A 17,266-nucleotide genomic window follows, 5' to 3' on the forward strand; every position below is an offset into this window, starting at 1 on the left:
GTACCACGCCACCTTTGATGCAAGAGGGTGCGCAGAAAGGATGCAGTTAAGGGGGAAAAATGAACAAAAAAATACAGAGGGAGGAAGAGATTGAAAAAACGACAGCTGCACACGATACACACACACACACACAGACAGAAAAAAAGCACACACACATATATATATATATATACATATGTATGTCACCTTCTCACGAAATAAACCGATGGACAAAATAAAAACAAAATAGAGGATTATGACGTTTGTTTGATGAACGGCCTGCAAAACAAAAAATACTCCAAATGTTGAGAACAGAGATGAGAGACCTCAGCCCACAAACACCACACGCATACACAAGCACACATCGAGGGAGAGGCGCGCACCCACGGAACATAAAAAGCGCACAGGGTGAATTCGTGCAGCTCGATTACTGGGAAAAAAAGGGTCTGAGTGTGTGTGTGTGTGTGTGTGTGCGCCAGGCAGTCACAGGGGATGCGGACACACGTTATGGTCTATGCAGAAGGATGTTTCTCACCAGAAAACAAAAATAGACGCAATCTTTTTTTGTTCATACATTGTTTTTTCAAAATCTTGCACTGGAGAACCCCAGTGACGAGAACTCAGAGTACTACAAAAAAGGCGGAGAGGGAAGAAGAAGAGGGACAGAGAAAATGAAGAGTGGAGAAGATGGGGAGTAGGGCGCAAGCACAAGACAAAAAAATTAATAGTGTGAAACAACGGGAGGGAGCCTTGTACAAATGGAAGCAGAAAAAAATGGACAGGAGGGCCTATACAAAAGAAAACAAGCAAGCGAACAATAATAGAACACCATCCGGTTGTTCTCGAGCAAGTATGCAGAGAAACGGTTGTTGTGTCGGGGAGCGGATGAATGAAGGTGAAAAAAAAATACACGCACGCATGTATACATATCGCATACCCCTGAGCGAAGATGAGACGCTCTCAAGTAAGGTGGGGGGGGGAGGGAGAGAAATACACAGCAACAAAATATATACATATACACACACACACACAAAAGAGAGGAGTTTGGGTTAAAAAAATACTGCTGCCAGGGGTGAGGGGGAAAAAAAGAATGACGAAAGAGGAGGAGGGAAAAAAAAAAAAGAGCAATACAGGAAGAAAAAAAAACGTATCCCTGTCCATTTATCGTATTCGTTTTGATTTTTGTGGGCATGAAGGTGGTGAGTGAAGAGGTGCGTACGGTTTCTGTTATTTTTTGTTTTTTTTTTGTTGTTGTTCCTCCGGGGTAGGTTGAGTTTTGAGCCCAAACGAAGGGAATAAAATCAGAAGCGCATCGCGCAAACGTACACAACGACATGAATCGAGGGAACGGTGGGAAATCAAAGAGTTACAAGTCAAAAGAAGTGCAGGCATACAAAAAAAAATACCACAAAAAAATTTGAGATGCACGCGATCGAAAAAAAATCGGTACTTTTTCACGCCTTCCTCTACATGAAAACTTTTCAAATTTAATCGAAGATGCGAAAACGGATTGAACAGAAAAAAAATACCGTTTACCGCGTGTGTGTGTGTGTGTGTGTATGTGTGTGTACGGCGTGGCGATGAGTGAAAGAGATTAAAAAAAAAGACCAGGAAGACAGAGGAGTTTGGCGGTGGGTGGGGAAGGGGCGTTTACTGGATAATCGTTTTTTTTTTTGTGGAGTCGTACCTGGACGCTCTTCGGTATGAAAGTCACGGTATGGGGAGAGAAAAAAAAAAGGAGAGGGGAAACAGGAAAAAAAAACACACAGAGAGAGAGAAAGCGAAAAAACAATGCCGTAGTTAAACACGATATATATTTATATATATACACACACATGCACGTATTTCACCATACACGTTCAGTAAGAATGTTTTTTTTGTTTCACGTTGAATTTATATATACATACATATATATATATATTGAGACGTTCTTTTCCTATTATTATTTTCTTTTTGCTTGTAAGCCATTGTGTTCCTCCCCCCCCCCACGTTCGGGAGAAGAGGAGGGAGCTGCGGGGAGGTGTTGGAGAAAGGGATCGGATGTAGGAGGGCTAAAGTGTTCTCCAATGGGATGGGATCCATCTCTATTCATACCTGCAACGTCCCATGTGAGTGCAATATAGGTATATAGATTAAAGATGATTAACTGTATGTCAGTGGCTCTTTCTCTAAGGGAGTATCTCGTGTGCTCCTCTGAACGCAAAAAAAACAAACACGCTCTTCACCACGTCACGCAAAAAAAACAACACGCACGCCCCTCTCTCCCCCCCACACACACATACCCAGCTAGACAAATAAAAGCGCATGTGCTAATTGGTGTTCAGACATTTGTTCTTTATTTACTCCCCTTGTTGTGTTGAGCGAATCCAGCCTAACCCCTTCCCACCATCCCCCTACGTGTTCCCTCCATCCCAGAAATGTGCAGGTGTGCGTTGATTATTCTACTTTTTTCCCTTCGGCTATCTCTGTTTGTTGCCGTTTTTTTGAAAAAAATTATCTCTCTCAGCACCTTGAAATGGGAACAAGAGGAGCTGCAGAAACAGCGTGAGGAGTTAAAGCTGGTGAGGGGTGCACACGTTTGGCCGCCTCGCTCTCTCGCTCTCTTTTTGTACGTGTGTGAGCATCCGCCCCCCCCCTTGAGGGTGAAGTGGGGTGAGGATATGTGTACGAGAGAATCAGATGAGCACTGGAAAAAAAAAGAGGAACAGCGTGTCCCTCACTCCTCCCCCCAAAAAGACACCACGGCAGCAAGACAAAGAGAGAACGATAAAACAAGAAAACATACTCAACGCAGAGATACCAGATAGAGTAGAGGGGTGGTGAGATATGAGGGGAGTTCAAGAGCGCATATGTGCCGAGGACTGGCAAGGGGGAAGGTGACAGAGAGTAGAACGGAGAGGGGGGGGGGAGGAGAGGAGGGGAAGAAGAGCGGGAGGAGTGGAGAGGGAGAGGGGGAAAGAGGAAAGTCATAAAAAAACAGAGCCCTCCCTTCACAAAATATGAGCCACAAAAACAACAACAACAACAAAACATTTGATAAACATATTTCTTTGTTTCATTTCGAGACTCGCAGGGGAACGGCAGAGTGTTGGGGGTGAAGGGGGGCCCCAGGGGTAGAGAGTAGTTTGCGAAAATGAACATAAAAGAAAAATAAATCGACGGGTGAGCCCAAGAAAGAAAAATAAAATGCACAAGGTACTCGGCACACCCACATACGGAATAAAAAAAAAACAGCACGACCAGAAAAGGAGAGAAGAAAGGGGGGGGGGAAGGGAGAGGTCCGTAGACAAGAAGAGATAACAAGGGGTAGGGAGAGTTTTCTGCAAGACACACAAAAATGAATGAGTATAAAAAAAAGGGTCTCTGAGGTCGTGGGAGGCGAACGAGGCCCCCGCATCCGCCCTTATTTGATGTCTCCGTTCGGAAGATGGAAAAAAATAAGACGATCAGGGGTTTTTCCCTTTAATGATTCTTGCGCATGTTTTCTATTTTGTTTTTTTGTTGGGAGGGGGTGTGGAGGAGAGTGTATTTTATTTTAGCACCAGAAAAGCTGCAGAGAGGAATACAGATCGAGATGCGGCGGTGGGAGAGGGGAGAGGGGGGAGGGGGGCTCGCCCGGTGGATTACGAGTGCTTCTCTGAGCGGACTTCATCAGACTTGAGGGCCAATGTGAAAGGGAAAAAAAATCATTCACACCCCACTCAAAACCGAAGAAGCATCCAACTCCAAGTCAATGAGCGGCTTGTCCTCCTCACTGGCCTAGTCGACACCCTCAGAGGTGGTGGTATAGTTGATAGTGCGGCTCTCTGAGTGTGGCTTGCGGACCCAGCCGCCTCCTGCGCTCACGTTGGGCGGAGCGTCCCGCGGCACAGAAGCTGGGTACTCTGGCTTTCCATCGCACGTGGTGGTGGTGTTTTTCAGCGTTAGCGCCGCCGATAACGCCATCTCCACGCTAGGCGGAAGCACTTGCGGCAGAAGCTCAACATCCACCGCCTGGAATGTTTGCTGGCCGTCTTTGTAGCCAATACGAAAACGCACCCGCCCGCCCACGGGAAGCGTGCGAAATCCGTCCATTCGCATGGACGACTGATGCACAAAAACGTCACCGAGTTGAACCCTAACTCCAGTCGAGGTTTCCGTGTGCGAGTGGTCACCATTCACAGTTATATGGGTGTTCGCGGTCAGAAATCCAAAGCCGCGGTTGGGGTTGTATCGCTTTACACTGCCCTCATACAGCTCACCAAGGTGGTACTGCAGGCCGTTCAACTCCCTCGGCGGCGGCGGCGGCGGTGGTGGTGGTGGTGGTGGCAGGGTGGTCATGAGAAGCGTGGCGGTGCCGGGTATCGGCGCGGAGAGGGCCTGCGTCATGGGCACGCCGAAGGGCGTAATCTGCGGTGGTACCGGGTGTGGGGCCATGGCGTATGCATTGAAGCTTAGTGCTCCATTCGTATCACTTAAAGCGGTCATGTCCTCTGCCCGAATAGACGTTGAGCAACCCGGAGAATGGCTCAACCAGATGCACGTCTTCGGCTGCTGGTGCGTCTTTGGGGGCACTGCAACCGTGGCCACTGTTCCAGACGGCAGCGTCGATGTCGCCGGGAACGCTGGTAACGGAGTTGACACGCCCTCAGCGGTCTTGAAGCTGTTCGCTGTGTTTGTTGTACCCGTCGTAGCGCCACTAGCGACATTGGAGCTTGCCATGCTCGTCATCGAAGTGTCAGAGGTGGACTTCTTTTCAGAAGTGTGAGAGAGTCCTCCCGTTAACATCGACGATGTCGTGGTGGTGGTGGTGGTGGGGAGAGGGTTAACGCTTAAAAACGTTGGCGAGCTCGCGTGAGGCTGAAGCAGCGCAGGGGTCCCGTTGGCGAGCGTGTTCGCACAAGTGCCAACGGGAATGGGTCGAAGGGAGTTGCATGCGGCCGGGGCGTAGTCGTTGCTGTTCGCGGGAGGCATAGGCGACCACGTAAACGAAGAAATGGAGGGAAAAGCCATTTGTTGCATGTTTGCCTCACTGGTGGCCGGTGCACAGTACATCATCGTTTGCCCAGCGCTTAAAGCCACGGGGCAGCTTTGCACCGCCTGGTTGCCGGGGATGTAAAATTGTGGTGTCGATAGAGGCTGGGAGGAGGGGGCTGTGGCGTACGGAGAGAGCATGCCGGCCCCTGGACTGCTGTAGACAAACTGATACATTCTCGGCGTGAGCCTTTTGGGTGTGTCGGATACAAGGGGATGGAAGAATGTGTGTAGACAATAGAGACGTGCAGTAGACGGTGCAGCTTACCGAAAAAAATAATATGGCAACTATATTTATATATATATTCTGTGGGTGAAGTAGTCTTGAAGTGCAATGCAAATGTGTGAAAGCGTAACAGAGAGGGAGAAGTCTGCCTTGGTGGATGTCGTAAAGGTTGGCCGGTGGAGGGAGCGAGATGACTTGGGAGAGAGGGGATGAGAGGATGGATGGATACATGGATGAGTAGATAATGTCGAGAACACAACAAGAGTATATGCACGCGGGGAGGTGTGTGTGTGTGTGGGAGGGAGGGGGGGGGGACGACGACGAAGCGGTTGAATAATAATAATAATGACGACAAGAGGGTCTTTTATTATTCTTCCCCTTTCCCCAAGGCCTACGGATTCTGTGATGTATAACGTGTCTGAATTCTCACCGTCGGCCATTGGGCTGTCAAGAGAGCGCTCCAGCCACCTTGTCCCCAGCTACGGTACACATGCGTCAATGTAAGGCTCACCCGAGGGTTCCTCACGCGCAACTTCTGCATTCACACACTCTAAGCAAACTCACTTCGCAGGCGCGACCAGCTGCGAAGTATCCCTCCTGCTTGGTTCACGCACTTCGCTCCCCCCTCCCTCCCCTGTGGGGGGATGCGGGGGGAAGCACATGAGGTACCCCACGCCTCTGTTGAGTCAAACAAATTGACAGTGCCTGGAATACGGGTAGTGAACTGAATGTGTTGGCATTTGTTGTTTGTGTTGATGTAGTGCCATTCATTGCACCGCCACACCCACCCTCACCCCACCTTTGCATTACAGGCAGGGCAGAGGGGGGGGGGGGAGGAAGGGGGTTGGGGTGGGGTGGGGAATGTCAGAGTGAGGTCAACAGCCCGGATCTCCCTGTCAAGTGGGCATCGGGCCTTTGATCACCCACAGTCAGGTGTAGCCCCCCCCCCGTCTCCCCCCCTCCCCCCCTTCCCCTATCATCCAGCAAGTTTGTCGGTGTATGCCTATCGGTGTGCTTGTATTTAGTTTGTATTTTCCTTTTTTCCCTTGAAATAAAACATTGGAACGAATAATAATAAAAAAAACAGGAGAGAGAGAGGGAATAGAGAAAAAAGATACACACACCTACACATACACACATATATACATTATACATTATGTATATGTATATATAGAATTTGATCGAACAGTCGACAAGACGAACACCAAAAGATAAAAACGTCTCAGCTTCCGTCTAAAATTTTTTTTGTTCGAATAATCATTATAAGGGGGGAAGGGGGGGGGGGGGAGAAAGGGGCTGTAACTACACGTGCAGTGGATATCTACCGAAGCACCTCTCCCTCCTCCCACAAAATAAATAAAAACACACAAACAGAGCGAAAGGTGTCACCGATTAAACACGAGGGTAAAAGCTTTGGTGCGTGCACACAAAAGAGAGAGGAAAACACTCAAACGGTCAAAGTCACAACGTTTGAATTGCGAAAAAAAAAGTGAACAAAAAGGGGGGAAAAACGGGTGGTGGTGGTGGTGGTGGGGGGTGGAGTGGGGCCAACGGGCGCTGGGAGACTGTTGATTACTCCTTTCCCAACACCATAGAGAACTACAAAATATCTTCAGAGCCCAGGAGGCGCGTGTTAGGCCCCCCCCCCCTTCGCCCTCCCCCCGTAGGGAGGGTCGGGCGTGATGACTCCTTTCTGTCTCAACGACCTGTTTATATTCTCCACACATAAAATAATACACACACGCACACACACACGCACACACACAAATACGATGGGAAAATGAAAAATAGAGGGAAAAAAACGACAACTGTCACCCTACCGGGGGGAGGTAAAAAAAAAAAAAGAGATTTGCATCACTCTCAAAGGGGAGGAGGAGGAGGAGGAGGAGTCGAGGCGGGGGGGGAGGGGGAGGGGAGGGGAGGGGAGAAACGCTGCGCGCACGGACGGGGGTATGTGAGGGTGCATTCTAATTTCTCCGCTTGCGAAGGAAAAAAAAAAGAAAGAGACCCACTCGACAAATGCCACCAAGACAGCGTGAAGAGCTTTGAAAAAAAAAAAAATGAAGCTTTAAAAGAAGTAGCGCAAGTCACGACGATAATATTAGCCCCCCCCCTCCACAAAAAAAAAACACGACAGCAAAACGCGGAAATCGTGGGAGAAGGGAAAGGGGGAGGGGGAGGGGAAAAAGCACAGAATACAGATGTTCTGGGAGAATAGAAAGCAAAAGGCATTGGCCGGCGGAAATCGGGCAGATGTCGAGTAGAGGGAGAGGCAGAGATGCGCACGCACTGACGTAAACGGGCGATGGGTCTATACATCTACATACATACATATATCCCATGCATCTACGATCGAGGTCTCCAAACACAATACTAAAGAGAGACGGGAGGGGGAACGAGCAGCGTTAATGATAGAGGGTGTGTGTAAGAGAGACAAAGAAGGAGCCATCAAAGAGATAAGGGGGAACACACGTGCACACTCTCAAGCAGCGACACGCAAAGCACAACGGTTTCTGTTGGAGGGTGGGTGGTGGACGGTCTACGAGCCACCCTCTCACAAAATAGCCCACGACGTTGAGAGGTGCGCATATGCATGCATATTTTATATAAGTAGCGCTCAAGACAATGAGCGATAGCGCAACACGGTCAGACCGCACACAGCCCCACATGCAAATCCCCCCTCCCCTCCTCCGTAAGCAGTCGGGGGAGGTGCAAAGAAGCGTGAGCACCAAGAGTGCAGGAGTGTGTTGCAAAGGGTAGAAGAAAGCAACGACAAAGACAAGTAAGACGAGATATCTAAAACAGGGAAGAAAGCGAGAGAGAGAGGGAGAGAGAGGGAGAGGGGGGGGTATGGAGGGAGACGAAAAGGACGCGGATAGGTACGAACATAAGGAGAGCGGAGGGGGGGGGGAGGAGGGGGGGACGTCTTTGCATGGAAAAACACACACACACGCACATACACACACCAAAATAAAATCAAAAAACAGGGGATGGACGGGGAGCTGACGGGGACGAGGGGGTAGACCGGCAGAGACCAAGAGCGCAACCCCTGAAGAAGGGAGCCCAAGACACATACCTACATGCACATATGTATTACAGAACGCCCGTTCTCCTCCACAAAACACCGACCCCTCCGAAGGGGAAAAAATGTTTCGCATTAAGAAGATGTTGAAACAACAACGAAGAAAAGAGAACGAAAAAGTGAAAGGGGGAAAGAGGAAGAAGAGAGAGGGGGAAGGAGACGCAGCCTTCACAAGAGTCGCCATTTTTGTTTTTGAAAAGGGGAGGTTAAAAAAAAATAGTTACATCAATACACACACACACACACACACGAGCGAGAGAGAGACAGAGAGAAGACTCGGTGAACACTCACTCCCCACACGTAAATGGATAGGGAGAAACACCAGAGGCTTAATAGGGTCAATCAATAAGAGGCGGGCGGGGGGGGGCGAGAAAATCAAAACAGGTGGAGGTACCAGCACAGCATCAAGCAAAAAAAAAACAGAGGGTGGCCGCTGGGGGAAAAAAGGATAACCAAATAAAAACAGAGTTGTGCAAGGCCCTCTCCTCCGCTCCTTTCTCGAACACAGACACAGAAAAAAAAACGTGGGTGTGTTTTCTCTCTGTCTGCGCATGCCTGTACAATGAAAAAAAAGTCAGTGGAGAAGCGGCTGAGAAAACGGATGTGTGTGTGTAGGAGAGGGTGCAGAAGTGACGTCAACATAATATAATAAAACAACAATAGAAACCAAAGAAAAGGGGATAAATACGGAGACAAATGGTGAGCGAAAAAAAAAAATGACGAGTACCTCTTCAAACATCTCGCGTAAATAAATCAACTATCATATCAATAACAACAGAGAACACGAGAAAACACGAGAAATCAGAAAAAAAAAAGTGACACAAATGCATCTATTGACAAAAAACAAACCAACCAACAACAAAAAAAAGGCTACATAAGTAGCGAAAAAAAGAGGGACAAGGAGAGAGAAGCGAGCAAGCAAAGTGTAAGCGGTCGTCGCTTCAATTCTTTTTTTGCCGTACTGTTCCAACCAACACACAGTCGTCAGGGTACCTCCTGGACGGTCTACTTTACTGCGATTGTCACTGTCAACATTAGTAGGGAGATGAAAAGGAGTAAGAAGGAGCAGGGTTAGAAAGAAAGGCTGGGGTGGCTTGTTGAGGGGGAAGAAGAAGAAAAAAAAAACACTGCAGGATACCAAAGAGACGGGAGGAGGGGGGGGGAGGTACAGAAGGGGAAAAACGGTAACCCCCCCAAAAAAGTACATAACCATACAAATGCCCCGCCCCCTCCTCCCCCCACCATGACTTCAAATAAAACACATGCATGCAAACAGCACACACACACGAAAAAAAAAGATGAAGAGGGGGGAAGACACACCCGATTTTTCATTTATACTAATAGAAAAAACCAAAGGAAAAGGGCGGGGTGATGTAGGGGGAAGGGGGGGGGCGGCCGGGAGGGGAGGAGACGCATGTCATTACATGCGTTACTTTTTTTTTTGGGGGGTTCTCCCATTTGGTTTTCCTTGTGTCAACAAAGGGATACAGAAGAGCGAGAGAGGTGGAGGAGGAGGAGAACAGAAAAAAAAAGATGTCCGCGCCTCTCATCAGACAAGCATTCACCCGAGACGAAGAGGGAGGGGAGGGGAGGAAGGGGGGGGGAGAGAAAAGACGGGGGAGGAAAAAAAACGACTAATACGGTGGATGGATGCGAGTTCGCCACGACGTGGAAGTCGGTGTAGACTCTCCAGACGACTTTGCTGTAACCGCCGCCGCCGCCGCTGCCACATTCACCACCAGCACCACCGCTGTCGGAGAAACAAACGAAGATAAGGAAAGGCATATAGAGTCAGTACATTGAGAAAAAAAACTCAAGTACGCAAAGGTGTTCGCATGTCGAGCTTGACAGTGCCCTGTGTGTTTCTACAGATCATTCTACACCCTGTCGCGTCTGGCGGCACCCTTTTTTTTTTGCCTGCTCTACTCGTTCTTTCCTAATGAGGCTCTCGTCGAAAACCGCAAAAAAGGGGTCGCTACGATGATGGCACTCGATTAAATGTAATGGCCCAAGACATAATTTGTCATGTACATGGTGGCGTTGGGGGGTGCCATGACGTACCCCATACCTGCCGTGGCCGCCTCGAACGACGGCGGTGGTGTCACGTCGTCCTTCTCCACTGGTATGTGAATCGTGGGCCGCTGCGACCGGAGATGCGCGCTCGACACACCACGGGAGGCGGTGTTCGATATTTTGTTGTTGTCGCTGCTCATTTCTTTTCCATCATCGGCGCCGTTACGCAGGGACGTCTCGTTCGCAGAGGGAAAACACGGTTTGAGAAATTTGCTTGGGGTATTCACTGAAGATGCGTTTTGGGCAGCACCCGCCCGGTCCGCTTCGCCGGGCAGTATCGGCGGGGGTCCCTGTGGTGGCAGCAGGTGAACGTCGATGGCCTGATAGCCCCAGCCTTTTGTTGCCGCGATGGCCCCACTCAAAAGGTTTGGATTATATTCGATGGGTATGCCCAATTTATTGAGCATCTCTGCCGCCTCCTTGCTGTCTGTGGCCTTTTCCATCAACTCCGCCGGAACAAAGACTTCTGCCTTGAACTGCACCCTGGATCCGACTGGTAGGTTGACCAAGCCCTCGTTCGTGGCTGTGTCGGCCTCATTCGAGGTGCGCTGCAGGCAATGATAGTGAACAAAGATGTCTCCCATTGTGACGGGGTGGCGGGTGTGGGGAACACCCCTGATATACACCACTTCCAAATCCTTTACCCCCACGCTGGGCTCATCGGAAGCAGAAATACGAGACGAGCTCTCAGCCTCCTCATCGGCGTTGGTGGTCGCTGAGATGTTCAGCGGCTTCTCGATGGGGGTGTTGACCTGCCTCTCATTGGTGCTCAGCGACATCGCCTCCTCGGTGCTCCTCGTCACGGTGGGGTTTTCAAGTGGGATGAGTTTGTACATGGCGGAGACAAACCCGTAGCCGCGGATCGGATTGAAGCGCTTCACTCGTCCCTCGTAGTAGACCCCGGCCTCGTAGCCCTTGCCAGCATCGCCGTTGCGCACTACAGGTGCTGATTGGGAGCAAGCGGCAGGCTTCGATGCAACACTGGCGCCGCTGAAGTCGTAGAGAAAACTGCGCGATCCGCTCGCACGCGGGTTCGTAATGCTGTTATACTGTGGAGGCGGAGGCAGGTTCGTTGTTGACGTCACGGCTGGAGCTTGGAAAAGAAAACTTCCAGCCGGTGTTACGCAGCCAGGGGCGCTATAACACGGCACGGCTCCCGGATAGAGCTGCGGGACAATCTGTGCTGAGGGGGGGAAGGATGTGTATGAGCGAAGTGTGTCGTTACACACACTAGCCAAGGATGGAGGCTGCGGCGTACCTGACACGCTGCCAGCTTGACATGCCGCGATGGACGCTGCAGGCATATTATTCACAAGGCCGCCGACGGTGCTGCTCGGGTATATAGCAGAAGGGTAGCTGCCGATGGGTGCACCAGAGGCAGTGAGCGTAACTGGGGCCCCGGGAGCCGCCATTACAGGGCTGCCGGTCGCGAATGCAAAACTCGGCGTCATGGAGTTGAAGGGTGCTGCCGCATCGGGAAAACTCAGAAAGTGCTGCTGGTTCGAATTTATCATGGCGGGTACGAAAGAGGCCGCCATGCCCGCTCCTTCAGCGGCGTGTGCAACAGGAGTCTGCTGAGAAGGAAAGCTGATAAGCGTATGTGTGTCAGACGGCTGTGAGCCCGATGCCGCCATGGAGAGTTGCATCATTGCAGGCATACCACAGGCAATCGGAGCCCCAGAGGAACTAGATGGTGTTGATGCCTGTGCTACCAAGTTTTTCGTGCTCGTCGTCACACCCGAAGTCTGGGATGAGGCCGTCGACGGCGCGCCTTGCGAGGCGGCAGAAGAAATCACAGGCATCCAGTACATTTGCCACGGTGGAGAGGATAGGGGAGGGGGGAGGGAGGAAAGGGGAGAAGAGGAGCGACGACAACTAAAATAAACGAGTGGAGGATGTTATGCAATGCCACCCCACTCCCCCAAAGAAAATAATAAAAAAATAAAAACAAAAATAAGTTACTGCAACAGGCACTACGAATACAGAGCCTAAACAGTATTCAACAAAGAGAAGGCAGTGAGCAAAAAAAAATTATTGAGAGTTCGCGTTGAAGCGTGTCCCCACAACAGTGCCCAAGAAAAAAAAACGGGGGGAAGACAAGAGAAACAAACAAGGGTGAAAAACCGCGATAGATGTATATAAATATATATAGATATACACCAATAAAAATAGTTCCCTCTCTCTCTCTCTCTATTTTTTTTGAGGGGGGGGAGGCGGAGGGGGATGAGAAGATGGAAAGAAATTTGTTCAAGATACAAATATATCTATATATATATATTTGTAAGCAAGAAAAAGTGGCGAGGAAGGGGAGAGAAAAGAGAGAAACAAATGTAGATGAAACACAAGGGGCGGTTATGAGATGTGGTCCCCCTGAGGAGGGGAGGAGGAAGGTGGGGGGTGGGGGGGGGGGAGGTGAAGGGAAGGGGGATACGCAACAAAGGTGCGAAATGAACACGTTGAATAAAACGAGGGTGAGGGGGGAAAAAAAGAAGACCAGACAAGCAAGAACAAACACGAAAAAAAAGGGGGTGTCGTGGTGGTGGAGTGGTGTGTATGGGGTGTCGAGGGGGGGGTTAGGGCACGTGAATACACCAAGACAATCAGGGGAGGATGTTGTTGCAGAAGATAAATCAGAGCCTAGAAGGGTACGCGGAGGAAGAGAGGGGCGAGGTCGAGGAGGCGAAAGGGGGAATTTGTTTGCGTTTCCTAGCAAATCACAAAAAAAGGGGAAAAAGGCAACAAGTACACCCTTAAAAGAGTGAAGGGGGAGAACACACACACACAGACAGAGGCGGGGAATAATGTGTGTGTATATATAAATATATAAATGTACTACACACTGGCAATACAAACAAAAAAACCAAATAGAGGAAAAAAAACGCAGCACAGATGTACTCACCACCACACACGAGAGAGAACACGAGGAGAGAGGTGAACACAAGAGATCAGGGGGAAGAAAAAAAGAATCTGGAAGGCGTGAAAAATCAAGATGAAACACAACACGCAAACAACAACAACAACAACCAAAATACGGAAGGAGTGTCACTAAACTACACCCCCCCCCCGGATGGTGTACAAAAAAGAGGAATCAGGCAGGCGTGAAAGGAGGGAGACGAGGCAAAGGGGGGGGGATGGGAGGGGAAGGATGGGAGGGGAAGGATGAGAACAAAATCTGAAGAAAAAGTGGGTTGACAGTTCAAAAAGGAGAAGCGAGGGATCACACGTATCAAAAAGAACAAAAAAAGATGGTGCAGGGGAAAATGGCGGGTGTATATATATATATATATAAACTTATGTATAACGGCAGGAGTGTGTCAAGGAAAACCGTAGAAGCGAGAGGTAGAGAACCCACGAATGGTGGTGGGGGAGTGGGTAGGGAAGAGGCAGGGAGGAAGAGGCAGGGAAGAAGAGGGGAAAAGGTGTGCGAGAGGAAAGAGGAAGGAGAAAAGGGTCGCACCGACGACAACAAGAAATCGGTTTACACAAACCCCAGAAAAAAAAAAACGCGGCAAACGAGAAACACAAGGGAGGGAGGGGTGACGAGAGGGAAGGGAAAGAAAGAGAGCCACGCTCCAAGTACCACTAAACCTCCACACTGCTACAAAAAAACAAAAAGCAAACGAGTATTAAGAGTGAAATGCTTACAAGATGAGAAAGCGGAACACTAAGGATTTTTTTTCGTGTGTGTTTCCTGGCCTGAAGAGCGTCCACAGTATACCAAAGGGTTGATTGGGTGTGCGGAAAGGTTGCTTCCCCCTTTCTCTCCTCTACCCCACCACTTGAGATGCGCTTCCGTCTAACTTTTCCCCTCTTTTTCTTGAGTTATCGAATTCTTTTTTTTTGCAGAGAGTGTGTATGTGTATGTATATAAATATATAAATAAGTTACGCGTGCAAAAAAAGGTGTTTCTCCAGTGCACACAGTGCAAACGGTGTGGGTGGGTGGGTGGGAACGCTTAGGTAAACAGTCTTCCCACCACGTGAGCGATGAAGGAAAAAAAACAACACAAGCACACACGAAATAACAGCAGATACACACAACACAAGAGAGAGAGATTTTTTTTAAAAGTAAAGCTCACGTTGAGACGACAAAAGCGCAAGCACTGAGGGGGAAAAAGGGGGGGGGGAGGGAAGCACGACAGACAGACACGGGAAAACGTGAAACACGGTGAGGGGGGGGGTATGCAGTTACGCGTCACGAATACAAGGTTGCTATCGTGAAGGGAACGACAACCACAAAAATGGGGTTCGAAAAGGATTACACTATTCAGTATCAAAAATGAAAGAGAAACACGAGGGGGGGGGGGAGAGAATGCGCTATGGAGATAGTGAAGGGCGTCCGCACGAGAAAGAGACGATTTTGTGTGTATATATGTGTGTATATGTGTGTATGCCTCCAATCGGATATTTATTGGGCTTGAACGGTGAGTGTGTATGTATACAGGTGCAGACAACACTGCACGAGTGAGACAAGAGGGTATAGCACTTCAAGAACCACAAAATATTAACAATAAAACGGCTGTGATCAAGGCAAACAGCAATGAAGTAGGAAGGACAGTCGGACAGGAGGAGTTACGAACAGCGAGCTCTACGGCAGCACAGGAAGGGAACTCTCCGAATCCTTGACCGACGATTAAAAGAACAACAGAAAAAGTGAGCAGAGTCGAGTTTCTTTTTTTTTTTTGAAATTCTGTGTGTGTGTGTGTGTGTGTGAAGCGTGGGCTGCTCGTGTGCTTTCACGTTCTTTATGTGGCCCCTAATCTCGGATAAAGAGAGATGAGAGAATGTTGTTTTGGGGTTTTCTTTTTTCAGGCGGGGTATATGCCGGTGGGAGGGGAGATGGGGAGGCGAAAAAAAGGGGGGCGCGCAGGTGTGTGTGTGTGTGTGTGTGCCAGGACGGACCTTGCCAGTGTGTATCCCGTTCTTTTTTTTTGCTTCTTCGTCTTATACAGTGAGAGTCTTACGCCACACACACAACACATGCAAATGAGGGTTTGAAAGGGGGGAGGAGGGGGGAATACGGGATACAGATACAAATTAAAAAAAGGAGCGAGGGGGTGTGGGTGGTAGTAGTGGGGAGAGAAGAAACAACGGTTTTTTTTTTGAGGGTGGGATACGGGGTGATCTTAGCGAAGGACAGAGAAACGAAAAACAGAATCCAAAAAAGAAAATACTTGCGTCTGTCTCTGTCTGTCTGTGTGTGTGTGTGCGGGGGGGGCGGGGGATACTGGACAGGAGATTCCACAGGCACTGAGAGGACAGTAAGAGACAGGAAAGGCTGTCAGAGGGCAAGGGAGGGGGAGGGGGACGTATCCGTGAAGTGAGAAGAAGCTCACCCCCCAAAAAACAGAAAGGAAAAAAACGAAAATACACACACACACACACAAAACTGCAGGACAAGGGAGAGGACCAGAGGAGGAGGACGATGGCTCTGATTGGGACAGAACAAACACAACAGATCCCCGACTAATAATAATAATAATCAGGTATCTCAGAAATGTGTGCCTCTAGGAGGGGGGTGGGGTGTGGAGGGGAAAGACGAGACCAGTCAAGCACCTGTGTAGTGAGCGCCGTGATGCAGAGGAAGGTAAGCCGAGGGACGTCTAGCAGCAGGCGCCGGGGGAAAAAAGGGCGAGGGGCCTTTTTTCTCTCTCTTCACCTGAAAAGAGATGCAGAAAAAAAACCCGCGAAACAATTAAAACAGAGCGAGAGAGCGAGAGAGCGAGGCGGAGCCAGAAGTAGGAGGGAAGAGGGGAGATGGCCAAAGAGAGAAACACCTATATATATATATATGTATGTATAGAAATATATGATGTGGATTTCTTACGGGTAGGGAACGAAGAGGGAGTGAGGGGAGTTACGGGACGGGGCGGGGTAGGGGGGGGGGGAGAAAGGGGGGAAAGAGGGGAACAAGGGGGCTAGCAAACGCACCGGAGAAGAATCTCCCGTGTGTAAAACTAGAAGGGGGTTGAAAGGGGAGGAAAGGGAAGAGGAAAAAAAAAGAGTCTACAAAAAAAGACTCCAAAGAACGCGAATTTATTCTACTTTTCGTTCGCTTTCGATGAACGCCTTCTTTTTCTTCGACGTTTTTTTCCTTGGAAAAACACAGACACACACACACAAATAATCACTCAATGGAACAGGAGCGCAGAGTCAAAAGGAAAAAAAAAGCGCACACTCACGCATGCGGGAACGCGGACACCGAGTTGCAGTTAAGCTGCACTCTCCTTCAATGTGCATATATATAGTTTCTCCCAAGAAGGTTTTACCCCTCGTCGGGTTAGAAAGAAGGAGAGGCAGGGGGGGGGAGGCGAAGGTGAGGGGAAGAAGACGGGAATATATATATATATATATAACAGATCTGAGATGGGGAAAAATTTTTCTTTTTTGGTGTGTGTGGCGGGTGTGGCTCACCAGAAGACCAGATGTGAGTGGGCCAAACTCAATTTTTTTCTTCTGTGTATCTTTTTTTTTAGTTCCACCCTTTCCAGCTTATTGACAGAACAACCGCTCGTGTGTGTCTTTCAAGAACAACAAACGAAAACGCACGCACACACGCACGCAAACACTTCGAAGAAGAGTCACTGTGATGAGCGCTCCGTCTTTATGTCTCGAGCTTTTGAGAAACTCAGCTACTCTGCGCGTTCCGATCTTTTGTTTCCCTTTTGTTCTACTCTGATGGTTCTCACAGGCTTTCTGGAGCGGTGCCCAGAGTGGAGGGGGGGGGGAGATGGTTACGAGGTCCTCCAACCACTTCTGAAGCGAATAGCAGAAGAGCCAAGAACCAGCAAGAAGCAAAAGAAAGAAAAGTTGAGCAGACAGACCGAGAGAGCGACACAATAGAACAAGAAAACAGTCGAACAGGCAGATTCCTTCAGCCCCCCAAATTGTGTC

The 17,266-nt window shown here is 49.3% G+C and overlaps 2 protein-coding genes across 2 annotated transcripts; both read right to left on the bottom strand.

The window, feature by feature from the left end:
• Window positions 1–3,738: 3,738 nt before the first annotated feature.
• JKF63_03861 (uncharacterized protein) lies at window positions 3,739–4,689 on the bottom strand (the record flags this gene model as incomplete). Its single annotated transcript, XM_067899858.1, has 1 exon — window positions 3,739–4,689. The coding sequence occupies one exon, from the start codon at window positions 4,687–4,689 to the stop codon at window positions 3,739–3,741; it is 951 nt and encodes a 316-aa protein (XP_067755064.1).
• A 5,605-nt stretch (window positions 4,690–10,294) lies between these two features.
• JKF63_03862 (uncharacterized protein) lies at window positions 10,295–12,184 on the bottom strand (the record flags this gene model as incomplete). Its single annotated transcript, XM_067899859.1, has 1 exon — window positions 10,295–12,184. One exon carries the CDS (start codon window positions 12,182–12,184, stop codon window positions 10,295–10,297), a length of 1,890 nt encoding a protein of 629 aa, XP_067755065.1.
• Between the last annotated feature and the right edge of the window lie 5,082 nt (window positions 12,185–17,266).

This window comes from Porcisia hertigi, chromosome 31 (genome assembly GCF_017918235.1).
Source record: "Porcisia hertigi strain C119 chromosome 31, whole genome shotgun sequence".
NCBI lineage: Eukaryota > Euglenozoa > Kinetoplastea > Trypanosomatida > Trypanosomatidae > Porcisia > Porcisia hertigi.